General features: G+C 38.0%; 1 protein-coding gene across 8 annotated transcripts in view; it reads left to right on the top strand.

The window, feature by feature from the left end:
• The window catches only part of TLCD4 (TLC domain containing 4), a 98,013-nt gene extending 71,638 nt beyond the window's left edge, over window positions 1-26,375 (top strand). For all 8 annotated transcript variants that reach the window (XM_028102040.2, XM_028102036.2, XM_028102035.2 and 5 more), the window contains 2 exons: window positions 10,023-10,096; window positions 25,807-26,375. In XM_028102040.2, coding sequence (XP_027957841.1) covers window positions 10,023-10,096; window positions 25,807-26,125 — 393 coding nt within the window. In that variant the 3' untranslated portion in view covers window positions 26,126-26,375. The remainder of the gene's footprint in view (window positions 1-10,022; window positions 10,097-25,806) is intronic.
• The last annotated feature ends 455 nt before the right edge of the window (window positions 26,376-26,830 follow it).

Below are 26,830 nucleotides of genomic sequence, written 5' to 3'. Positions count from 1 at the left end.
AAACAGGTGGCCAGTCATTGATGGACAGGAGCAGAAAATGTAGAAGCAAGATGACTGAAGCAGGGCGCCTGGGTGGCTCAGTTGGTTGGGCGACTGCCTTCGGCTCAGGTCATGGTCCTGGAGTCCCGGGATCGAGTCCCGCATCAGGCTCCCTGCTTGGCAGGGAGTCTGCTTCTCCCTCTGACCCTCTTCCCTCTCGTGCTCTCTATCTCTCATTCTCTCTCTCTCAAATAAATAAATAAAATCTTAAAAAAAAAAAAAAAGATGACTGAAGCATAGTTCTATACCCGTGTGGTTTTGAACTAAGGAGCTGTAGGGTGTAGGGGATGAAGATATGAACCTGTTGGATTCTGTTAGGTAGCTAAGAGTTAAGCATAGGAAACTATCAAAAAATTCAAACAATACATCACCCACCGATAAATCAGTAAATTCTCTAAGTCTTTTATAAGTTCTGAAAATGTTTTCATTCTCAGGCCATCTGGTTGGATCATTATCTTTTTTGGTGGCATGTGGATATATAATTATATTTAACGAATTCCCTATTGTTATGTGTTTGTTCTGAGTTTCACCATTATGTATAAATCAAGTGAACAGCCTTATATCTTTTCATATTTGTGCCATACACAATTATTTTCAAAGAATAATTCTGTAGAGCGGAAATTCTCGGCAAGTGGTATGTACATTTTTAGGTATATTTACGTGTTCTGCTAAAATTCTCTTTGGAAGGTTATCCTGTGCCTTCAAAAAGATGTATGTGCATCGTGTGTGATTTAACTGGTTACTGTGTAGAAATTATTGTGTGCAAATGGTTCTTTTCATCGAGGGATTGGTTGGTTTTTGTTTTTTGTTCTGTTTTTGTTTTCTGAAGACTGGCAGTTAATAAGGCTAAGAAACTCTGAAGAGTGTAGACCAGAATTTTCTGAGCAAATTGGAAATGGTACCTGGAAAGAAGATAGACATGCTCTATCTTTAAATATTTCAAGGGTTATCATGTGAAGAAGAGATTTTGGATTGCCAGGATCAGAGAAGTAGGGACTGGCGAGCGGAAGTCAGAGAAGGTGCAGTAGTTCTGGAACTTTGGAATAGCAATCCCAAGACAGCTCCCAAGGCAAATTCAGGAGATGCTGTACTTCTCACCATGGAGTTGTCCAGGCTGAAGGGCAAATTGGAAGAGCTTTGGAAGATGGGATTAAAAAATCTGTGGGTAATAGAAGTAGGCCATCTTCAGAGGCCATTTCAACACTACTATATTGTGATGGTAATGAACATAAAGTTGTCATGAACAGAGTGAAGTTTGGGTTGGGTGAAGTATGGTTATGAGGTAGAAAGTTGGCATAACCTATTCTGTGAATAAAACAGTTCACCCTTAGAAGTATTTCTTTTCCTTTTGAAATTGGATTTTTTTCCGCAACAGTTAGAAAGTAACCGTTTTATAGTGAAGTGGTAATAGTGAGCCCACATTCAGTCCTCACTAATTGTGATGGTGATGTGTCATTCATCTCACCTCTTCCTCAGCTGGGGCCTTCATTCCTGTGAAGTCGACCAAGTATCAGTGAGCTGAAGACTAATACATAGACAGGAAGGAATAGGCCCTTTTAGGACTTGTCCTGAAACTTAATTAATCTTTCTAATCATGGTATGAAAAAGTGCTAGGTTCAATTTCAACTTCAACTACAAATTTTTTTTCACTTTTTGAGTGCCTTTTCTGTTTTCATATTTTTCTTGGCTGCCATTAGTACATAGCTCATCTTATTCTCACGTCGGTTCTGTCATAAAGATGGTATTATGCCCATTTGACAAATGGCGAAACTGAAATTTAGATCAGCTACGCCCAAAGTCACCCAGGAGAGCTAGGGTTCCAGTCCTGGCCTCCATCCCCCAGGCTGTGATCATTTACTGACTATCCCTGCCTCTCCAGACTTAATTGCTTAATTATCATAATGAATTCCCCAAATAGAAAAAGGTTTTGAAAGATTCTAACAGTCAGCCAGCCAAGAAATAATTATGGACATTCTGCCATCAGCATCGGGATACAGTGGTAATAATCAAAGGGCATTCTTAGACACGTCCATCTATCAGTTAATTCTAACCCTGTCATTCCACTGTTCCACAAAACGGGGAAGATGAGGAAGGTGGCGGCGGCAGCCACACACTCCTAACATCAGCTCTAGTAAAAAGTATTCACTGTATTTATAGAGATCTGGAAATGGGGTTAGAGAATTTCAGTAACAGCCACAAGGTCATGCAGTTAATAAAGGGCTCCTTGGGCGCCTGGGTGGCTCAGTTGGTTAAGCGACTGCCGTCAGCTCAGGTCATGATCCCGGAGTCCCGGGATCAAGTCCCACATCGGGCTCCCTGCTCGGCGGGGAGTCTGCTTCTCCCTCTGACCCTCTTTCCTCTTGTGCTCTCTGTCTCTCATTCTCTCTCTCTCAAATAAATAAATAAAATCTTTAAAAAAAAAAATAAAGGGCTCCTTAGTTTGCTGGCATGCTCATTGATAATCTGCTTTCCTTCTGATCCATAGCTAGATCAAATTCTCCTACCTCTTTTTATTTTTAATTAAAATATAGTTGACATACAGTATCTTACTAGTTTCAGGCTTATATCATCATGATTTTATATTTTTGTATATTACCAAATGATCTCCATGTTAAGTCTAATACCATCCGTCACCGTATAAAGTTATTACAATATAATTGACTCTACTCCCCTTGCTGTACGTTACATCTTTATGACTTATTTATTTTATAACTGAAAGTTTGTACCTCTTAACTCCCTTCACCCGTTTTGCCACCCTCCCTGTCCCTCACCAATACCCCTTTCCTCTGGCAACCATGAGTTTAGTTTGTTCTTTGTATCTGTGGGTCTGTTTCTGTTCTGTTTTGCTTGTTCATTTGTTTTGTTTTTTGAGATTCCACATATAAGTGAAATCATATGGTATTCGTCTTTCTCTGACTTATTTAACTTACCATAAAACTCTAGAGGTCCAGTCTGTCCATGTTCTCACATATGGCAAGATTTCATTTTTTTATGGCTGAATAATATTCCATTGTGTATATATACACCACATCTTCTTTAGCCATTCATCTGTTGATGGGCACTTAGGTTGCTTCCATATCTTGGCTGTTCTAAATAATGCTACAATGGACATAGGAGTGAAAGATTCTCTCCGAATTGGTGTTCTTGTTTTTTTTTTGTTTTTTTGTTTTGTTTTGTTTTCAGGTAAATACCAAGAAGTGGAATTTAATTTTTTGAGGAACCTCCATATTGTTTTCCACAGTGGCTGCATCAGTTTGAATTCCCACCAAGAGTGCATGAGGGTTCCCTTTTCTCCATACCCTTGCAAACACTTCCTTTTTTTGACTTTGATACTAGCCAATCTGATGGGTGTGAGGTGATATTCCCCATATCTTTTACTTGTCTACCCACTTTTTTTCTGTCTTGCTTCACTAATCTAAATGTATCAAGTTTTAGAAATTAAATATCAGACTTTTTTATCATAACACATTTATGATGACCTCTAATTCTTCTCTACTGATCTCTTTACAAAATTAAAATCTGGGTATTTTTCTCCTTTTCTTTTAGAATGGAATACTAATATTCTCATCAGAGTGCTCACCCACTCAGAAATAGGTTTGTAGGGACTCTTAGGATTTTGGTTTTGGAGGTGATTCTGCTTGCTTCACACTGAGGAGCAGGTGAGGTTCAGCTCAGGAAATATGGGCCAGGCACTGCACTAGGCTTTATGGATAGAACTGTAAAAGAGACACAAGGAATATAGATATTTGCAGGGGTAAGCATCCTGACAAGCAGAGAGATCTCTTGAGACACTTGACCCCGCTGGGGATTAAGGAGTCCGGAAAATACTTCTAGAGGGATGTAGCTGGTCTGCCTTCATAATGCTGTGGGATCTGATGGGGGGCTTTGTAAATCTTCCCTAATTACAGTTTCAGAGAAGTAGGGAGGTCGTTTTCCCAAGGGCTTAGAGATTCATAGATCATTTGTAAGCTAGGACAGTGTTTCTCTAACTTTAGTGAATATTGGAATCACTCAGAAGGCCTGTTAAAACTCAATTGCTCATCTGACCCTCAGGGGTTCTGATTCAGTAGGTCTGTGATGGGGCCCGAGATATGCATATCTAGCGAATTTCCAGGTGATGCTGATGCTGCTAGTCTGGGGACCACACTTTGAGAACCACTGGGTTAGAAATGAGAGAACTAGCCATTTTCTTTGGAAAGAGGTTAAAGAAATTAGAAGAAGAGCCAGGATGCTGTGCCCAATTTTTTATAAACTCAAGAGAAAGTCTTTTCAAAGTGTGGTGATACTGCATTTTGGCTAAATTTAGATGAAAGCAACATATCAAATTTATAATTTTTACTAGTAACTTTTAATATTTAAAGACTATTATAAAGTCACATTTTATCTGCTATTAACTTGATACTTTGGTTAATAGTTACTTTTAATTTTATACCAATTTGAAAGGAGTTAGAAGAAATACTTTTCTAAACTCTCAAAAAGCCTTAGTATATTGGGGCACCTGGGTGGCTCAGTGGGTTAAGCTGCTGCCTTCGGCTCAGGTCATGATCCTGGGGTCCTGGGATCGAGCCCCACATCTGGCTCCCTGCTCAATGGAGAGCCTGCTTCTCCCTCTCCCTCTGCCTGCCACTCTGCCTGCTACTCTGCCTACCTGTGCTCTCTCTCTGTCAAATAAATAAATAAAATCTTAAAAAACAAAAAACAAAAAAAACAAGACCTTAGTATATTTCATATTTTTTTGTATTTTTAAAGTTCACTAGAGAGAAATATTTAAAATTGTTTCTTGAAGTTTGAGAGTAAAACTATTGCTATGATATTATTTCAATATTTTGCATGACTTTGGTGTGTCCTCTTGAAAATATTTTAGAAATCACAAAAACTTAAAAAAATTTCAGTATTGGATCTCATCTTTGGAAAAATGATTTATTTGAAAGGTACAGTAAGTAATTTAGCAAGACTTTGGCTGACCTTTGGAATGTATTAATTCATACTTTATAGCAGTTTGGTCTGGCATACCCTCTAAACATAGGATATAGTTACCTAGAATGCCATAGATTTAAAACAACTAAACAAAAGAAGATTGTTAGAAAAAATAGATTGGAAGAACTGTCTTTAACTGAGGAGGGAAGGCAATGTCATAAATGAGAGAATTTATGTTTACAAGTAAGAGTAAATGTTTATTACATACATGAATTCATTATAATAGAGGATTGTCCTAATAAAAAATACTTCTAAGATTTTTGTATGTCTGCCTCAGGTAAGAATCTCACTAAAGTAACTATTTTCCTTGCATTTTTTGCCTCTCCAAGAGTCCTGTTCTACCTGTACACTATTTTCAAATCTCTTCTCCCTTGCTCTACTCACTGCAGAATTTAACTATGGTAAGAGAAAAGCAGGACATTTCAGCTTTTTAATTTTCCTGGGATGATCTCCAACTAAACACAATTACTTATTTTTCTGACCTTTTCTTAACTGAAATTTCAACCACTTCCTTTGGAAACACCTAAACTTCAAACATATCATCAAAACTAAAAAATAAGTCCATGAAACATCCAGGAACTTGGAATATGAAAGACAGTTTGTTTCCTATTATCTTGAAAGTGCTTCTTTGTGCTAGATGAGTTAGAGAGGTTTACTCTTTTTTTCATTCCTCTTTCTCATCGCTGGGAATGTGATTTTGATTATGTATTAAAATGAAAAAGTTCACCTGCCATTTGAAATTCATTATAATAAAAATCATAATAAAACAAAGATGGGAGTGGCCTGCCCAAATCCGTCTGGGTTTTACCATTTTACCACTGAAAATCTCGCATCCTGTGAAATCTTTTCCTGTGATGTAAAAAAATCATGGCAGCCATGATTTGCAAATCACAGAAATAATGGATCATTCATTATCACATGACGTTGAATGATGCAACTGAAGTATGTTGTAATCAAAGCATTAACAGTCATCTTTGTACATTGGAAGTTCAGATAATGAGAATGAGAATAGTTATGATACCAACACCAGAATGCTCCATCGTTACCAGTAAAGAAGGTTATAGTTATTATATATGGAAATATGTATAATATATATTATTACATATATAATAATATGTTATTATAGATGGGTAGAAAGACACATGTATTAGGGAATTAGATAACCAAAACAGACCATACTGCGCAATATGCAGAAAAGAATTTGGGATTGGACATTGTTATGGATTGAATTATATCCTGCCCCCAAATTGATTTGCAGAGGTTCTAAGTCCTATTACCTCTGACTGTGACTTTATTTGGAAATAGAGTCAATAAAGATGTAATTAGTTAAGTGAAAATTAGGTCATAGTTGAGTAGGATGGGTCCTTAATCCAATATGACTGGAATCCTTATAAAAAGGGGAAATTTGGACACAGATATGCACACAGGGAAACTGTCACGTGAAGATTGGAGTTGGGCTGCCAGAAGCCACGGAACTGCAAGAAGCTAGGAGAGAGGCCTGGAGCAGATCCTTCCCTAGAACCTTCAGAAGGAGCATGGGCCTTCCAACACCTTGATCTCGGACTTCTAGCCTCCAGAACTGTAAGACAGTAACTTTCTGTTGTTTAAGGCACCCAGCCTGTGGTACTTTGTTATGGCAGCTCTAGCAAACTAATACGGGCCTGCTAGAGATGGGGATGTAAAAGACTGCAGAGACTTGAGTCTCACAAGTCTGGAATGAGACAGGCAGGTGCATCTAATCCATCTGTACTTTTTTCATCTTCCAAAAAGACATTGTCGCTCAGCTGAAAATAGTAGGCACTGAATTAACATAGACCTATCACATGGATATACACATTTTATTTTTTCCCTTGATCATTCTGTGAAACTGACGAAAGTTACATTTCCTGATTCAGAGGTTGCAACTAAAACATCCTGTTGGTGAAAAATGTAAATTTTGATAACAGATGTGTTGGCTTCTTACACATAGAGAGCTGATTCTGTTGGATCTTACCAACAATCATACTTTTTTCACTCTATCAAGTGTTGCATGGAATCACAGCAACACAAGGATGTTTCCCTAGCTCTTAGGTACTTTGATTTGAAAAATGGAGTTTCAAGTTGAATTTTTGATTCCTATAAAGATTATAAAGAAACCACTAAAACAAAAATTGTTGATGTATTGTTCATATATGAATTAGATTTTGCTCAGTCTGCATATTTGGCAGACAGTGCAAATGTAAACTTGGCAAGTTCCATTCAGTCTATAAAATTCTTACCAAAGAAAATGAAAAGATACTACCTTGAGAAACGTCTTCCACACCTTGCATAGTATAGTGCTAAAAAGGGGTGTGATTTGCTTACCTCTGATGTTGAGGCTTTCGTAATGAAAGTACTTTCTCACCTTTAGCTTCCTCAAAACCTGCAAGACCAGTGAGAGTTTTGACTTTATGGAAGTGGAAGGAGATGACCTCCATAGACGTGTGCCTGCAACATAGCTACAATTGTTGCTAGCAGATGTTGGCCACCTGCAAAATCACATGTTTAGAGTGTGGCAAGGAGAGTGTCCTTCTGTAATTTGGAAATAGAGGATGAGAAGGCAAAAAAGTATTGCATTAAATAAACAGGTGTTTATGTACCGTTTCTCTAGTGTCTGGTGGAGTGCTAAGGAACCTGATAAAGCAGCCAGAAAAGGATGAACAGTCCGAACCTTAGTTGCCTAATGTGGTGTGCAGGTTGTGACGAACACTCATACAATGGAATAATGACTCATTTTGGGGAAATAAGACTGCTTCTGAACTCAGAAATGTTACCAGAAAAGAGTAGCTACATTGAACCTGATTTTCTTTACTAGAACCGTTCACTCCATCCAGTATGCTTTGGAGTGTTGAAAAAGGATGGATGTTTTACAAATGGGTAGTCTATATGATGAATTTATACATGCAAAGGACCTTGGAGACAAATACCTGATCTAGCAGAACAAGCCAGTAGGTTCAGAGCTCCCAAGAAAGCTGGGAACTTAATTCCTGTAACTCTAAAAAGCCTGCTGTCGCTAGTAAATAAAATCTTAAGTATTTTAAGCTCACACCTTTCTTAAAATATTTAGGTTGAGGTCATCCTGTTGGACTGATACCAGTAAGAGGGACTTCTGAGAGCAGAGCTTTAAGTCAAAGTGAATTTTATGTTGGACTGTAGTTCATTCCTGGAAAAAAAAAAAAGGCAAAAACATAATATATACCTCACCTAAAGGCTACAGGCAGTTCAGAGAAGTAGTATTGGAAGAGTAAAAATACACTACTGTATCATGGATAAGAAGATGTGACTTTTTTATTAAATATGGATAACAACTGTTTAGTCCCATTGTATTTACATTCCCCTTTTACAAAGTCTCAGATGTATGTTTCTTAAAATATACAATAATATAGCCCACTAAATTTAAATATCCAGAAAAATAGTTAAATAAAAGGGCAGAGAAGAACATAAAAATATTGGGGCACCTGGGTGGCTCAGTTGGTTAAGCATCTGACTCTTGATCTCGGCTCAGGTCATGATCTCGGGTGGTTGAGATTGTAATTCGCTTGGCTCTGCATTGGGTGTGGAGCCTGCTTAAGATTCTCTCTCTCCCTCTGCTCCTCCCCTTCCAACTTTCCCTTTGCCCCCTCTCTAAATAAATAAATAAATAAATAAATAAATAAATAAATAAAATAAGTTTTCACACATTTTATTTGTTAAATTGTCCTATTCTTAATTACTACTAATTACCACTATTAACTAATCTTACTGTTTGTTTAAATAAAAGCTCTTACTGTAACAGAAAAGTAAATAGTACAGAACAGTATATAATTTCAGATAAACATCGATTCTTCATAGTTCTCTGTTAAAGTAATAACACATGTGAGTAATTATGTCTCCTATGTTGTCACGTGTTTTTGGAGTGGTGTGGCTGTGTCTCGGCTGACTTTAAAGTTGATCATCCCCTGTGCACAATACTACCTTACCCAGTGTGTTTGCCCTTTGTCCCTCTTCCTTCCATTCCTCCTCATCACACATTTCAGTTTCACTAAGGCCAGTGAGTTTGAGATTATAAAAAGTTCTAGATTAGTCTTGGAGAAGCTAATTTGTGTAACCAGCTCTGAATTTTTAATCCCTAAAATAATTTCCATGGAGAAGAACTGAAAATCTTCAATAAAAAGTTCATTTTTTTTTATTGCTTTATATTGTTCCCATTTGGAAGGCAGCATGGTATAGCTTGTAGGAATAGGGTTTCTGACATTCCATGTATAACGTTTTGGGGGGAGGCAGGACTATTTCTTTTTAAATTACATGATATTTTTGGAATGTATACTTTCGTTATTCTTTCTAATGTATACTTCTTTGTTCTTCAGAGTTTATTAACTCTGCTCTACTTTTCTTATTATTAAATTCATACAATGTACTAGGCATCATGTTTCTAAATTCAGAGAGGTCCTGGGAGTGTGTGTTTTAGCTGTAGGATCTTCTGATTGACAAATATATTTTTCAGGTCAAATGTAATACATAAGTTTTAGCATGTGTTGTTACATTTGGCAAATACGCATCTGCTCACAGGCTTACGCATTGTTTTAGGATGTTAAGTACACTTCTGAGATTTTTATTAATGGACATAAAAATGAGTTTCTATCAGGTATTTAATTGCTATAAAATTTCTCAGCTTCTGAAATTCACACTACTTTGATAATTATTTCTACAGTAATTTGAGAATGCGGTTACCAATGGCTGTTTGCCGAATTCATTAGTTCAACATGGGACAACTGCTTAAAAATTTGTTTTTATAGGTGACTATAAGTGTACAATATGCTGTCTTTTAAAAATATTGTAGAATTCTAGTGACATTTCTAAATTCTCATGAAGAAAATCAGCTAGGAGACTTGGTCTGTTTTGATATCAATTGTTATTTTATGCTGAGAAGTTATTGAATGTGCCTTTAATATTTGGAAATGTTGATAAGCGTGTCCTCCCTGACATTGTGTTTTATGTTTATCATCCAGGGGGATGGAGTCCTGGCATACATTGGGAATTTTCGTCTGCTTGCAGAACTTTCCAGCCCTTTTGTGAATCAGCGGTAGGTGACTGATCTCATTATTTTAAACTTGTGTTGTTTCCTTTTAGTTTGGGGAGATTTTTCCCAAGATCCTAAACCTACTAAATAAAAATGAGAATATGTGGTATGAATTATTATCTGTGCAAATGAGGAAACCAAGCCTTGGAAAGGTGAGAGAAACTTACCCGGGATCCCCTAGGTAAAAAGTGGTGGTCCCAGCTTTTGAACAGAGCTCTCTTTGAAGGATGGCGATGCTTTATTATACTTTGGTTCATCTTGGGTCCAGTTCACATTCTTGACACCAGCTTATTCCTGTTCCCAAAATCTGATAGCGACATTACATCTTCATCCCTCATTTAAAAAAAAATTGTCTTCTAATTTTAGATTTACAGAAAAGTTGCCAAGATAGCATAGGATAGCCAGGATCCTCCTCCACCTGGTTTGCCCTGTTGCCGATATGTTACATTACCATGGACCATTTGTTGAAACTTAAGAAACCAGCATTTATACATCACTGTTAAGTGAACTCCAGACTTTGTGGAATTGCATCAGTTTTTCCCTTAGTGTTTTCTTTTTGTTCTAGGACTCAGTCCAGACTGCGACATTGCTTTAGTTTTGTGTCTTCCCAATCTCCTGTGGGTCTGTAACAGTTTCTGAGTCTTTTCCTGTTTTTCCTGACTTTGACAGTGTTAAGAGTACTGTCCAGTTATTCTGTAAACTGTCCCCCAGTCTGGATTTGTCTGTTTTTCTTAAGACTAGGTGGAGGTGATGGGGTTTTGGAAGGAATCCCATGGAGGCAAAGTGCCCTTCTCATCACAACATGTTAGGAAGTACATGATGTCCACATCACTGGGGATGTGAACTTGGCATCACACGGTCAAGGTGGTGTTTGCCAGGTTTCTCCACTGTGAAGTTTTTTCTTTTCCTTACTCTATTTAAAAGCAAGATACAAAGGATAGCCCACCCTCAAGGGGGTGAAGGAGAAAGGAAATTAAGCTCCACCTCATGGAGGGAGGTAGATGCTCATATTTGCCAGTGGATTTACTGTGGTGCTGTATGACCCTTACCTTGTCATTTAATTGGGTCTGCTGATATCTTTTGAAGATCTTTCCTGTGTAACGTTAGCTGTTCCTTTCACTCCATATCCATGGTCCTAGGTGAGGGCCTTCAGGATCTCCACAGTTCAGTTAGGGCCTTCAGTATCTTCAGTTAGGGCCTTCAGTATCTTCAGTCCACTGCCGTGGCCTTCCGACTGACTTCCCTCCTTCCAGATTCACCCTCTCTTCAGTCCTTTCTTCACAGTGCTGCCAACATAATCCTCCCTGTGATCCATTTTCTGGACCTTGTTTATTTTCTTCCAGAAACTGCATCCTGTTTAGACTCTTCTCTAACTTTGAGGTTCACTGTAATGTGCTTCATATGTTTCCAGCCTTATTTCTTACTGTTCATTAGAGTCAATTTTGAACCCTTACTGTCTCATGCACCTGTGAGTGGTTCTCAAGTTTCTTCCCTTATTCACATCCTTAATTTCCCTTCCATCTTTGAAAAATTTGCCTATCTTTAAAATTTTCGGTCCGAGTCCCAAAGCCAGGGGAGGCTCCCATGATTGCATGTAGCCCTTTTGTGACTTAGTATAGAGATAACCTAGAGAATTGGGACTGTCAGATCAGACTCGCGTGGGTTAGAGAGTGTACCCTGTATTAAGCCAAGGATCCAGGTAATCACGAGGCACTGGCAAAGCAGGGAGATTTTCAGGACCATCAGAATGGCTCCCTGGGTCCTTTTTGCATTGGGCAGACTCTGGAATAAGGTTATCTATGAGGGCTATAAGCAGTATGCGTAGTTCCTATTGCAGACATAGAAGGAGCTGTCTTGATTATGGAACGTCTCCATTTGATACTCAGATAGTTACATAGCTTATGTAACATTCCCCATGGGGTCAGACCCCATAAATCCATACATTCTAGGTTTGTTTGCCATAAGCAATCCTAGACTAGGTATATCCTAAAAGCATTCCATGGATGAGACTCTCCTGCAACAAATACCATTAGTCTGTTTATCAGGACATCTGTCATTAGTATGTTCACCAAGCAATTAGCCTGATCTTTAAAAAAAAAAAAAAAAGTTTATTTATTTATTTGAGAGAAAGAGAGTGAAAGAGAGAGCAAGAAGTGGGGGGAGGGTCAGAGGGAGAAGCAGATTCCCCGCTGAGCAGGGAGCCTGCCGCGGGGCTCAATCCCAGGACCCCGGGATCATGACCTGAGCCGAAGGCAGACACTTGACTGACTGAGCCACCCAGGTGCCCCTAACCTAATTTTTTTTTTTTTTTTTTTTTTGCCAAAGGCGGTGGGGGCAGGGGAAGAGTGGTCCTTCCACCCCCAAAACAGGAGAGACTAGATTACAGGTCTGCTGCTGAAGCTTTTCTTTCCCAAGCTTTGCTTATTCACTGTCTTATTTTGTTTGCCCATATTTCAGATGGTGTAATCTTATTTCTTCAAGAAGATAATCTGTTTCTTGGGCTTGGCCACTTAAAATTTTAAAATAGTAATTCTGCAATCTTCAAAGACTCTGATAATGTGAAAGTATAGAGCAAAGAGCATGTACTTTGAAGTCAAACGACCTGCATTCAAATCCAAGCTCTCCCACTTAGCCTTGTATATGAGTGGAAGATTATTTAATGTCTCTAAGCCTGGTTTCTTACCTATAAAACAGGGATGATGATGACGATGCTTCACTGTTTGTTGTGCATATTCAATGAGATTACATATATAAAGCACCTGGCATGGTGCTTGCCATTCGGTATATGTTCAGGAAGTGCTAAATGTCGTACATATTCTGGGGCGCCTGGGTGGCTCAGTCAGTTAAGCGTCTGCCTTCGGCTCAGGTCATGATCCCAGGGTCCTGGGATCGAGTCCCACATCAGGCTCCCTGCTCGGCGGGGAGCCTGCTTCTCCCTATGCCTCTGCCTCTCTCTCTGTGTCTCTCATGAATAAATAAATAAAATCTTAAAAAAAAAAATAAATGTCGTACATATTCAACACGCAAAAACCCGGGGAACACTGGAAGCGCACCGTTTATACTTGCTTTCTCTACTTTATTGTATCTTTTTTTGCTCTTTAACTCACTAAAATTAGGCTTCCTCTTTTGTTGCTGGAACTGTTTCATTGGAGTCACCAGTGACTTCCAGTTGCAAAATCCAGCAAACTCCCTTTGGTGCCTCTCTCATTGTGTCTCTCTGTGGACTGGAGGCTGTTGGTCACCTCCTTGTATGGCCCAACTCCCTTTGCTTTCATGACACCGCACTCATGCAGTCCTTGCATGTCTCTGACCATAACTCTTTCAGCCTCCTTGGTAAGACACGGTTCCATAAATGCTGGTGTTCCCTGAGGCTCTCTTCTGGGCCCACTGATCTCCATGCTTCTCCCTGGGGTGAGTTCTCCTTTCAAGGTGTCAGCTACTACCTACTTGCTCATTTTTGTGTGATGGACTATGCACGAATTTTAAAACCAGATAAACTCAAGTTGTAATTCAGCCTTGCCACTTAACTTGCCCTGACCTGGGCTGTTATTTAACATCCCTGTGCTACAGTTGTTTTGTCTTTAGAAAGAGCAGATTTAATGCTACCTACTTCTTTGTATGATAGTCAAGTGTTTTCTCCTCCCAGGTGGCACAACAAATTCAACATGTCTAAAATAGAATGCAGCATATTTCCCTCCATAGTCTTTTGTATTCTCTTGTTCAGCCTGTGGCCCAGCCATTCTCTCAGTCACTCCTGCTTGACATGTGGGAATCATCTTTGACTCTTTCTCCCTCACCTACATTTGGTCCATCATTAGGTCCTACCAGATAACCTCCTAAATACTTCTTGCCTTGGCCACTGACTCTCCATCTCTACTCTCATTGCCCCATCATCTCTTGTTTAGGCTCCTGTATCAGCTTCTAACCCTGTCCTGCCCAATAGGGTAACCACAAGCCACATGTAATTATTTACATTTAAATTAGATTAAATTAAATTAAAAATTCAGTTCCTCCATCTAACTTGTAACATTTCAAGTGCTGGACAGCCCCACGTGGCTGGAGTCTACTGAATTGGGTAGCACATCTATAGAACATTTTCATTATTGCAGAAAATTTTTTTGGACAGTGCTGTTCTAGACTGGAGGTTGGCAAACTAAGGCTCGAGGGCCAAACCCACTGCTGTTTTTTGGAAATAAAGTTTTATTAGGGCACATCTATGCTCCTTTGTTCACATGACTGCTGTTACACTACAACAGTGGAGTCCATTTGTTGGGACAGAGACTGTACAGTTTCCAAAGCCTCTTACCTTATGTCTGCTCTCTGGCTCTTTGTGGAAGAAGTTTGCTGATTCCTGCTCTAGATGGACTGTCTACCTGTCTGCACTCCTGTTCCCCTTTTATTTCGCTTCTATATTATTCTCTTCTATGATGATCTCTCTAACACACAACAATGAACATGCAGCCCCCCTGGTTGAATCCCCTCAGTGACTCTGGCTGCTTACAGGATAAAACATGGACTCTTTAATGGGATACAGAACATTTTCTGTTACATCTGTTATTCTTTCTGCCACATTTTTCCCCCTCAGAAATCTCCTCTCATTCCAGCTTGTCCATGTGCTGGAAAGGTCTCCTGGTTCCTTACTTCTCCTTCAGGACTCAGCCTAAGGATTATTTCCATCACTAAACCCCACCTTTCTCAGGTCCGGTTGGGTGTCCCTCACCTGTGCTTCCATAATAGTGACGTACAGTTGCACCATTATGATTAGTGTATTTTATGATAACATTCTCTCTCTCTCTCATTTTCTGTTTCTTACTCATCTCTGTGTTTCATTAGATCAGGGGCAAAATTTTGTTAAACTTTGCATGGTCCAGCACTCACTGTCTGGCACATAGTACCCATTTAATTACTTTTTGAAAAAATGACCCCCAAGAGGTGATCAGTTAAGCTCTAGCAATGTCCATCTCTTAAATATGATTCAAAATATGATATTTTGAAGCAGGAGAAAATTAACTCTGATGCTTAAAGGAACTTCAGTTTGTTTTTGTTGGAAACTCTTTGAGAACTCGTAAAGTTAGAAATAGTTTAATTCTATACCTGTATCTAAAAGCCTTGAGTCTTTAGTAAATTAGGAAAAGGAGAAGTATGGTTGGAATGTGAACAAGAAATGGTATAATGCAACAACAAGGAGATCATAACAAAATCGAGTGCAGCTACTTCAGCTCAGTTAGAGTTTTCTATTGGTTAATTGTTTTCTTTATTGTTGTGATATTTTTATGTTTTCTCTATTTTAAAGCTTTGTGTAATTTAAGAAGGCACATGGGATGCATGTGGTGGGTTACAGAGGAAAAGAAGACTGAAATAAAGCTTAGACACCTGGGCTTTAATTACATTGCTGCTGCTGAGTTATACCCATGTATCGGGTTTCTTTTTATAATGGTGGTAACTTCTTTCTTGCCTAAATGCCTTTAATTGCCATGAGGGCATATTTATGCATTGCTATTAAAATTAAATAGTTTGTAAGAACTCCGTACATATGCTCCTTAATATGTTAAATCAGTATTTCCTAAATACCTCCTCAGTACTTAAATGTCCCAGTCCCTGCCCTCCGGGACCTTCTAGTATGCTATCTGGTGTCACGTCTATGTTTGAAAAAGTAGGACTTAAAAATATAAAATAATGAACTAGTAAAACAAGTTGCTATATGAAAAGGGGCAAGAAAAAAGTGCTGGTATTAGTGGTATAAAACAGCTGTTTTCAGACTTGTTGATCTCATAAATTATTGAGGACTTGAATGAACTTTTATTTCCTGTGGGCTTGTATCTATTGATATTTGCCAGATTGGAAATTAAAACTGCAACATTAAAAATATTTATTAGTTCATTTAATAGTAACAATAATATTTTATATTAACATAATGTGTATTTTTTTGTGAAAAATTACTACGTTGCCAAAATGAAAAAATTTTAGTGGGAACAGTGTCATGGATGTACATTTTTGCAAATCTTCCTAATGTCTAGCATGGTGGTATTTATCTGGATTCTCAAGGCTGCCTCTGTTTTCAGTCTGTTGTGAAATGTTGTTTTGGTTGAAGCATATGAAAAAAAACCCCGGCCTCTCAGAGTTAATAATGTAGTAGGAAGAGATAAGTATTTGAGTAGCCCTTTTCAAGTATTCAAGGATATTCTTCTTTAACATTACACCAAAATATACCAAGAAGTAGTTTCTTAAAGGTTAGTTAAATGTAGAATCTGAAATTATACCAGCAAACTTTCCATACATAGTTACATTCAAATTCATTGGTCTCTCTGTGCTTTGAATCTTTTGCCCATGCATAATTGTGTAACATCATGCCTTGGTCATTGGGTTATTTGGTCCACTGAGTTATGTGGGCCTTCCAAGTGTTGGTACATTTATTAGTAATATTAAAAAACCTCACATTAGTTAATATCACCACTGATCTTATTTAAAAAGTCTCTAAGCATTGGGAGGCTATCAAAGTCTTTTTCCAGATAAAATTTTTCCAAAATTCTGATTTTCATTTGAAAGTTCAAATTTTGTTATTGGCAACAGATACTGACAAGCTTCTTTTCTCGATGTGACAAACTCACTTTTCATTTTTGAGAAAATGCCTGCCAAATACCCAAGTCTAAATAACATAGTTTTTCAGTTTTTTTCAAGCAAAAATGGTGTTCCATGGAAAAGGCATGTAGTTTAGCTCATAATTCAAATCATCATTCAAGGGTTTTTTTCCTTCAGACAGCTGTTGTACTTCGAAGCAGAAGTGTGTTATGTATACTTCTCATTTTATCACACAGAATATTAAAAAGATGTACTCAAAGGTCATGATGCAATGAAACGACCAGTCTTCATCAGGGACATTCTTAAGTGAAACCAGTTTTTCCCCCTTCTGTAACTTTTTTTTTTTTTTTTTTTACTCCCTGTTTAGTTTTTAATTGCAAGTGTGTGGCAGTAAAGAATACAATGTCCACTAGTACCATTTTGTGCCATTGCTGTGATTTGTGCTAAGATGCCAGTAGTTTTATCTACCAGTGGCTTTGCACCATCATTGTAGAAGTCAGCACAAGGAGCAAAGTGGATAATATTTTAATATTATTATAAAAATAGTTTTCTCTTGTACACCCTCCAAAAAAATCTCAGGAGTGCATGCACCACATTTTAAGACCGGCAGGACATACTCTTAAAATGTTTTAGGATGTTTTTAGAAATGGATGGTGAGGGGAGGCCCTCCATTCAAGGAGGAAGGAATTAACATAAGTTTTTAAAAAGTGGAATAAACATGCCGTATGAAAGGCAAACCCAAACTTGTAGGATCAAAGAATATGTCTGGGAGGAGGGTGGATAGACACAGAGGGTGTTGAGTGTCAGAGAGAGCTGACTGAACTTGACCTGGTGGTCAATGAGAATATAGTCTATGGAGGAAGTCATTCTGAAAATAGCACTGAGTAATTGTAGTTTTTGGTTAGTTTGTAGGATAGATTGGAAGACTGGAGGCAAAAGATTGGGTTAGAAGGTTAGCAGACAGCTCTTAGTTATGTGCATGAATGGTGTAATTTCATTAGTCCAGAAAATAAATAGGAGTCCAAATTAGGATGTGGGGATAGAGAAAAGATGACAAAATAGAGATTTCAGGGAAGAAAAAGTGAAATTGGCAATGGATGAGAAATTAGAGATCGAGAAAAGGGATGAGTGTAGGATAACTTCTCTGCTGTACCTTTGAGGAATGGGCCCATGAAAAGAGATGAGGAGGCAAGAGGAAGCCTGGAGGGTAAGTGGTGGGTTTGGTTTGGAGATGTTAGGTAAGAGGACAGACAGAGCATCTGAGTGGAAAGGTAGTAAGAGGTACAGAGAGGAATTTTGGAATGATCAGATAGAGGTGACATTTGAAGCCATGAGAAAAGATGGCATTTAAACTATAAAGTTGAGTGTCTAGAATGGAAGCATAAGATAAGGAAGACTAGATAATCAAGGAGTAGTTTAGAAGAAGAAGGGGAGTCAAAATAACATTGGGGCAGAAGGCAACTTTTCTAAATTTAAGTTTCTGAACCCGTAAAATTTCAGAGTTAATATTTATTAAATTCCAATGTTTACATGCCTGAAAGGATGACATTTGCAACCAAGATACAACTAGGGTCAGCTCACTGCCCAGTCTCTGTGTAGCGTCCCAGAATCAGTACAGCCATCCAAAACCTTATTGGAGTTTTTCCAAGGATGTCAACAAAGATCCAGTTTGTTACTCACAGCAACACTTCTTAAAATTCTCTTCGCTCCTCTTGAACTCACAATATCTCCTCCTGGGCCCTGCAGCTTTCCCAGGGCTCATTCAAACTTCCGACCCTCAACTCCAAACTCCAAAAACTCACTGGAGGTGCTGTGTAGGGATTGATTTTTTTGCTTCCATCCTCGTTTCTCACTTTTTTCTTTCTTTCTCTACCTGCAAGGAGCCCCTTCTGCCTTTTCCAGATGTGAATTATACCAAATAGTACCTTGTTTTTATACCATTTGTAGTTAGTACCACATTCTGCATAGTTAATTCCCAGGATGTAATTGAAAGGTTCAAATTTGTTTGGAAGGGCAGTGGGAGAAAGAAGTGCTAAATGACCAAAGACAGATTGTTCTCTATGGGATTGGCTGAGGATTATAAACACATACAATTTGCTATCTTTTCTTGTATACCTTGACTTAATAATAACTGTAGATGGTGGGTAAAAGAGTTTTCCCTCTGTCCTTTCTTTCCACATGCATGTCTTCCTTCTTCCTCCTGCCCCTTTCCCTCTCAGCTTGAATACATATATTCAAAAACCATTAGCCTTTATTTGTTGGTATGAAAGTGTTTGAATTCGGTAGGAAGTAGATTCCATCAAAATAAGTGGCCCCTCTGGTGTGAGAGAGGAAGATAAGAGCAACTATGTAAATATTATTTCACCTTAAATTAATATATGAGCTCTTTCTTTTAAAAGAGACTGGCTTGGGGTGCCTGGTTAAGGCAGTTGGTTAAGTGTCCAACTCTTGATTTCGGCCCAGGTCATGATCTCAGGGTCATGAGATCAAGCCCTGAGTGAGGCTCCATGCTGGGCATGGAGCCTGCTTGAGATTCTCTCTCTCCCTCTTTCTGCCCCTCCCCTGTTTGCTCACACGTGAGCACGCTCTCTCTCTCTGTCTAAAAAATTATAAATGAATGAATGAATGAACAAGTCTGGCTTAAAGACCAGGCACTGGTAACATGAAAAAATTGGCAGAAGATAAATATGGTGATTGCATAGTGAAGCCAAAGGACAAGTTCTTTAAGTCTGGATTTGTAGATAATCACCTTCCTACACAACCAAAAATTTGGAAAGTGCATGAAGTACTTGGAGAACAGAAAGTATAAGTATTCTGGACTAAATACAGTCTAGGACTTGTGGAAGAGGAAAGTCTAGAAAGGTTGAGTCAAGGGAGACCAGTTGGGTCATTGTAATCATAGATGTAAGAGATACTGAGAACCAAAAACTGTAACGGCAGCAGTGGGAATGGAATGAATCAGGGAAGGATAAGGGAGAATTTTAGGAAATGAAATGGATAGGGGTTGGTTACAGACTATAGGAATAGTCTAGGATGACTGCAAGTTTCTGATTTGGGTAACTAAGTGATGGGTGATGCCACTGATAAAGATTGGAAGGATTGGTAGGTATAAATTTCCAGTTATAAAATGAGTGGGGATGTAAGGTACAGCATGGGGAATACAATCAATAATGTTGTATCAACTTTGTATGATGATAGACATTAACTAGACTTATTGTGGTGATCGGTTCCCTATGTGTACAAACGTGGAACCACTGTGTTGTACGCTTGCAACTAATATACCATGGTATGTCAGTTATACTTCAGTTTTAAAAATAAATCTACAGAGAACACACACACACACACACACAGACACACACACATTTTCCACAGAAAGACCTGAATTTGAGCAAAGAAAAAGCAAACATTGGGATGCTCATGACACAATAACATACAAACTGTATTGAAAAGATGGCCTTTGGGCTCTTTTGTCTTATCCAGCTCCCTGAAATATAACCATTTAATTACACAAACCAATTTTCTATGGCTTAGTGTTACTGTGAAAGTTTGCTTGTGCAAATTCCTTAATTTTTATATGAAAATGGAGTTTATTCATGAAAATAAAAATGTTTCCATCTATCAAAAAACCCACAAATGATTGGGAGGATCAGAAGAGAAACAGGCAGTTTTCTGTGGTAGGAGGGGTGGTTAGGCAAGGAGTAGGGTATTGGTTTTAGGAATGTTGAGTTTGGGGCATATTTGAGAATTTGTGAGGTAAGAATAAATGAGGTGAAAATGTTCAACAATAAATTAAAAATCTGGAACTACAAGTAGACCTTGAGAGAGGACTTGAAATTAGAGATTTGTGTTAGGGTGTTGAGCCCTTGAGAGTGGATGAAATGGCCTTGGTAGCACATATAGAAGGGAATGGTGCTTGGGAGGCACAAATATTTAAGAGACAGGCAGAGGAAGTAGAGACTGAGAAAGTGTAGTTAAGGAACCAAGAGGAAAATAGTATCATGGAGGTCAGGAGAGATGGAAGTATGATGGTTGGCAATGTTGTATGCTATAGAAAGGCCACTTACAATGAAGGCTAAGACAAACCCACTGTCTTAGGTATGGGGAAGCCACTGGTGACCAGTTTCTTTTGTAGGGGAATGTAATCATATTGTGCTGGGTTGTGAAGTATAGCAAGAATGTCCGTGAATATACTGTTGACTTCTCTTTCAAAAAGTGTGATAGGGAAGACAAGCAGAGGAGAGATTTTTGGATTAGGAAGAATTGAGTAGGTTGGTGAGAGACGAAAGAATCCATCTGGATGGAGCCAGGGGAAGGGGATAAAGTCCTGGAAGGTGGAGTGGGGTCCTGAGCAAGGGCAGGGAAGCAGTCAGCCTTGGAGAGAGCAAGAGAAACCTCTTTATCTGAGTATAAAGGTAAAGGTGCCTGAAAAGAAGTTTTGAGACCTTGAGATCAGAGTTTGAGGAATTCATGGTTGATGGACTCTACTATCTCAGTAGTTAGAAGAGGCTAGTTCCTCTGAAGGGGCTGAGAAATAGAAAAGAATGAGGAATGGAAGTAACTTGAATGGTGAGACAGAGGTTGGAAGCAATTTTATGGAGTGTGGAGTTAAGTGATTAAGACCGTGAAGGAAATTTGAGAATTCAACTGAAGTCCAGCTCTCTTTAAATTACAGTTGTGCCTGCCATTTATCTTAATCTCAGAATTGGTGACTAATAATTATTTATTGAATAGTAAAGTGGGGAGTTTCTTACTATGTGTCATAGCAGCTTCATAGCAGAAGGGAGTTCCTATCATCGTCCCCAGTTTTGTAGAGATAAAACTGAGATGTAGAAGTCAATAACAGTGAGAGAAGCAGGCTCTGAACCCAGGCATCCTGGTTGCAGAGTACAGCACGCACCTGCAGTGTCTACTACATGCCTGGAAAAGCTGGTGGGATAAGAGGTTGGAGGCAGGTGGGGCGGGTGGGTTGGGTGAAGTGGCAAGAGACCTTGAGGGTGCGGATATGTGTTCTGAAGTTAACTGAATTCAGGGAGGTGGGAAAGGAAGTAATCAAGGTCTAGAGGCTGATAGGGATTTGAGAGTTGGGCGGTTGAAGAATGCGTCTAGGTGGAACTGGGTAAAGTGAAATATGGGGTGCTAAGAGTTGTGATGAGAAAGGGATTGGTCATTTGAGGGATAGCATTTCTGTTAATCTCAAGGCCACCATATAGTCTAAGAAATGAACGGCTGAGGTTAACAAGGGAAGTCTTTGGAGTGGAGAAGAATGGAGGATAGGAGATCTGGATTAGAACAAAGGATTTTGACTTTCCTGCCTCAGTGACACTTTTCCTGTTTGTGATATTTTATTAATTTGACCAATGCTGCCTAAATAGTTTCTCTTTTAATTGACTTGAATAATTGGGCTTTTCTCTTTTCACACTACATAATACTTATAAATTGTAATACACCTCTTATCCTACCACTTACTCCTACTTGATCTTTTGATCTCTCTTCGTAAACTATTTTAAGGTTTTCCTAACTGTTCAGTTTTAGTTACTGAGGTTAAGCAGTTTCTAGCTTAGTCATAACTAATTTGGTCAAATTAAATATTAAGATACATGGATATATTTTATTACATTTACCATTTAATCTCTAAACAATGAGGTAAAATTCAACAAGATCTTTTTTAAGGAGCAGAAAGAACGAGAAAATACTGAATTTTTAAAAATAAACTTTGAGAATAATTTTAGACTTATAGAAAAGTTGCAAGGATGATACAGAAGCTTCCTATACACCCCACACCCAGTTTCCCCTATTAATATCTTACATTAGTAGGGTAAATTTGTCACAATTCATGAACAAATATTGATACATTATTATTAACCAAGTCTGTACTGTATTCAGATTTCCTTAGTTTTTACCTAATGTCCTTTTTCCATCTCAGGACCCCATCCAGGATACCACATTACATTTAGTTGTATCTCCTTAGACTCCTCTTGGTTGTGACAGTCTCTCAGACTTTCATTGTTTTTGAGGTGTTTTTGGGTACTGGTCAGGTGTTTTGTGGAGTATTTCTCACTTTGGGTTTGTCTGATGTTTTTCTCATGATTAGACTCGGGTTATGGGGTTTTGGGAGGAAGACTACGGAAGTAAAGTGCCATTCTCATGACAACATATCAGGCCTCCCTGCTATAAACATGACTTATCACTGTTGATGTTTTCCTATTCACCTGGCTGAAGTAGGTAGGGTTTGTCAGATTTCTCAGTTTTAAAGTTACTCTTCCTATGCCACCTGCCTTCTATCCTGAACTCTAGAAGGAAGTCACTGTGAATAGCTCCCCTCTTGAGGAGCGGGAAGTTACGCCTTATCTTGTTGAGAGTGCAGTATCTACAGAAATTATTTGTAATTATTCTGCATAGGATATTTATCTTTTCTAATCACTCATTCCTTCATTCATTTATATTACTATGGATTCATGGATATTTATTTTATACTTCAGGTGTTTTAAATCCAGTACCACATTATTTATTTATTATTTGTTCAAAACGGTACTTTAGCCATTGAGCTCTTTCAGTTGTTTTCTGTGTCCCTTTGATACTACCTCATCATTTTGTTTTTTAAGTACTTCCTTACTTTCTGGCAGTGAAAAATATGCTAGATTCATATTGTATATTCTCTGTTCCAGCCCTAGAATCAGCCATGTCTCAAGGAGCCCTGGTTCCTTTTATTGGAGAATGGTATTAGAGACCAAGATCTAGGCCCTGGGTTTGCTCACCACTACTGGGGCATCATTGTTACTCTGCTCTCCCAGGTGACCACTTGGAAGTATATTAACCTGTGTATACATAGGGTACATAGCTAACTATAATTATTTCTGCTGCATCTATATTTATATCTGTATTAAGCTAAATGAGTTCATACTGATGTTTTCAACTCTAATCCAGTATAATATGGATCAGTCTAGCCTCTTCCATTCACTTGTCTGTAACTTTCCACTCCAACAGTGAGACACCTGGTCCCCACTTCACCATCAAACAGATGTACTTATTTGTTAAATCCCAATATATATGTGTGTGTGTGTGTATATATATATATATATATATATATATATATATATATATATATGCATAATGGTTTCAGAATTGTTATCCTGTTCTTCCATGACACACAACTTTATCAACTAGAGTACAGTGCCTGTGTACAGTTTTCTTTTGTCTTTAGTCTTAACAGCTACCATACATTTTCAGCGTTACTTAGATCACCTGTTTTTACTCCACTTCCTACAGTGAGGTTATATATGTATTTGTAAAGCAGTTAGATTCTTTTGTCACAGTCTAGATTCCATCCTGGCACCCCCAATCTCCTAACTGACATTTTAAAATTTGTACACACTCTTCATGCTGTTCTGTGGATTTTGACAAATGCATAACATCATATACTCACCACTACAATATTATACAGAATTGTTTCACCACCCTAAAATACCTCCTATGCTTTGCTTCACTTACTCTACCCTCTTCCTCTCTCTCTGAACCTCTGGCAACTACTGACCTGTCTTTATAGTTTTGCTTTTTCTGGAATGTTATATAAATGGAATCATAATGTGGGTAGCATTTTCAGACTGGTTTCTTTCATTTAATAATACGCATTTAAGATTCATCCATGTGGTTATGTAAATTGATAGTTTGTCCTTTTTATTGCTGAATGGAATTCCATTGTGTGGATATACCACAATTTGCTTATCCATTCAGCTATTTTTTTTAAAGATTTTGTTTATTTGAGAGAGATGGGGGAGAGCACAGAGGAAGAGTGAGAGGGAGAGGCAGACTCCCAGATGAGCAGAGAACCCAACATGCGGTTTGATCCCAGGAACCTGAGCTCATGACCTGAGCCGAAGGCAGACGGTTAACCAACTGAGCCACCCAGGCGCCCCCTCCATTCACCCATTGAATAACATCTTGGTTGCTTGCTTGCTTCCAGTTTTTTGCGATTATAGATAAACCTGGTGTAAACATTTGCATGCGATTTTTTGTGTGGACACAAATTTTAAAATCAGTTGGAAAGATACCTAGGAGAGTGATTGCTGGATTGTGTGCTATGAATATGTTTAGTGTTATAACTGCCATACTGTTTTCCAAAGTGGCTTTACCATTTTATTCTCACCAGCAGGGCTTTAGAGTTTCTGTTGCTCCATATCCTTGCCAGCAATTGATATTGCCAGAATTTTGGATTTTAATCATTTTTATAGATATGTAGTAGTATCTCATTGTTTTAATTTACAGTTTTCTAATGACAATGATGTTGAACGTCTTATCATATTCTTATTTTCCTTTGTATATCTTCTTTGATGAGGTGTTTAAGGTATTTTGCCCATGTTTTAATTGGGTTGTTGCCTTATTATTGAGTTTTAAGACTTCTTTTTATATTTTGGATATAAGTACTTTATTCTGTATGTATTTTGTAAATATTTTCTCCCAGTGCATGGATGTCTTTTTCTTCTGTTTTTTTTTTTTTTTTTTTTATTGTTTTACCAGTGCCTTTCATAGAGCAAGTTTTTAATTTTAGTAACAATATTTTTGGTAACTATTTTTTTTCTATAGTTGTACTTTTGGTGTTATATCTAAAGTACGATCACCAAACTCAAGATCATGCAGATTTTTTCCTATGTTTTCTTCTAGAAGTTTCAGAGTTTTTCATTTTATGTTTAAGGCTGTGGCTTATTTTGAGTTAATTTTTGTGTAAAATGTGCTCTGCCTAGGTTCATTTTTCTGCATATGAATATCCAATTGTTCCAGCTGTTTGTTAGGAAAGCTATTCCTTTTCCATTGAATTACCTTTACACTGTAGTCAAAAATCAGTTGAGTATATTTGTATGGATCTATTTCTGGGCTAACACTGTTGATCATTTGTTCTTTCACCAATGCTGTGCTGTCTTGAGTACTGTAGCTTTATATAGTAAGTCAGTCTTGAAAGTGGGTAGTATGAGTCTGCCAACTTTCTTCCTTTTCAGTATTGTGTTGGCTGTTCCAGGCCCTTTGCCTCTCTATATAAATCTTAGGAGGATGTTCACTGAATTTTAAAAACTAAAAACATTTAAAATGGTTAATCTTTGGAGATGCAGAGTAAATGTGATGCTTTTAAAAATTTTTTCCAGGTGGTTCTTTGAAGCTCTGAAGTATCCTAAGTTTTCCAAGGCTAACGTCATCAATGGAGTACTCATGACCGCGGTGTTCTTCATCGTACGGATTGTCTCGATACCTCCTTTTTATGGTTACATTTATTCCGTGTTCGGAACAGAAGCCTACATCAGGCTTGGATTTTTAATCCAATTTTCCTGGATCTTTACTTGTGCTATTTTGGATGGGATGAATGTCATGTGGATGATCAAAATTACAAAGGGTTGCATCAAAGTCATCTCTCTCCTCAGACAAGAGAAAGCCAAAAGTAGTCTTCAGAATGGAAAACTTGACTAAAGGTGGGCAACTGATAAGCATACTTCCATACTGTCCACGTTATATCTACTGATAGGATGAATTCTTGGCATGTTCTTGTACTTCTTATTAATTATATTTGGTATCGAGGGTTTCCGTGCTTTCTTTTTTTTAACCTTTAGAAAAGAGAAACTAAAACTTAGTTTTTGTTCCAAGATTTCTTTTCTGATTTTCTTCTGCATTATAAGCATGGATAAAATCTTAAAGGTTTAAATAAAAAATTATAAATATACTGGTGAATCTTTTCAGAAATCTGTTAACCTGCATTGGTATTTTTCTCTGTGAAAAGATGACTATGCTAATTGGGTGCACTTGGTTTTATGTCACCAATTTTGCTGAAAGAATGGGAACTGCTTTTAAATTTGTAAATAGCTCTCAACACTTTGTTGTCCTGCACTCGTTTCTTACTGTGGCTGTCAATACCCGTTTAGGGTTTAATTTCTAAACCATTGAAATGTTCTTTTCTTAGGCTATCAGAAATGATGTATTTTTTGTTTAGATATGCTATCATTTATGAATGATGAAGTACTTTGCTTACTTTGGGAATATTTAATTCAGTCATGGAAAATACTTCAATTTTTAGATTTTTCAGACATCACTTTATTATTTCTATTTTTAACATTTTATCAAAGTACTGCTTTTTTATTTGTAGTAAGGCTTAAGACAGGTCTTACAGAGCTCCTTAAG

The sequence above is a fragment of the Eumetopias jubatus genome, unplaced genomic scaffold (assembly GCF_037043125.1).
Source record: "Eumetopias jubatus isolate StellerSeaLion01/CBP00866 unplaced genomic scaffold, mEumJub1_p1.0 scaffold_4, whole genome shotgun sequence".
Taxonomy (NCBI): Eukaryota; Metazoa; Chordata; class Mammalia; order Carnivora; family Otariidae; genus Eumetopias; species Eumetopias jubatus.
Note: the sequence above shows the minus strand (reverse complement) of the source record. Positions and strands in the feature narration are given on the sequence as shown.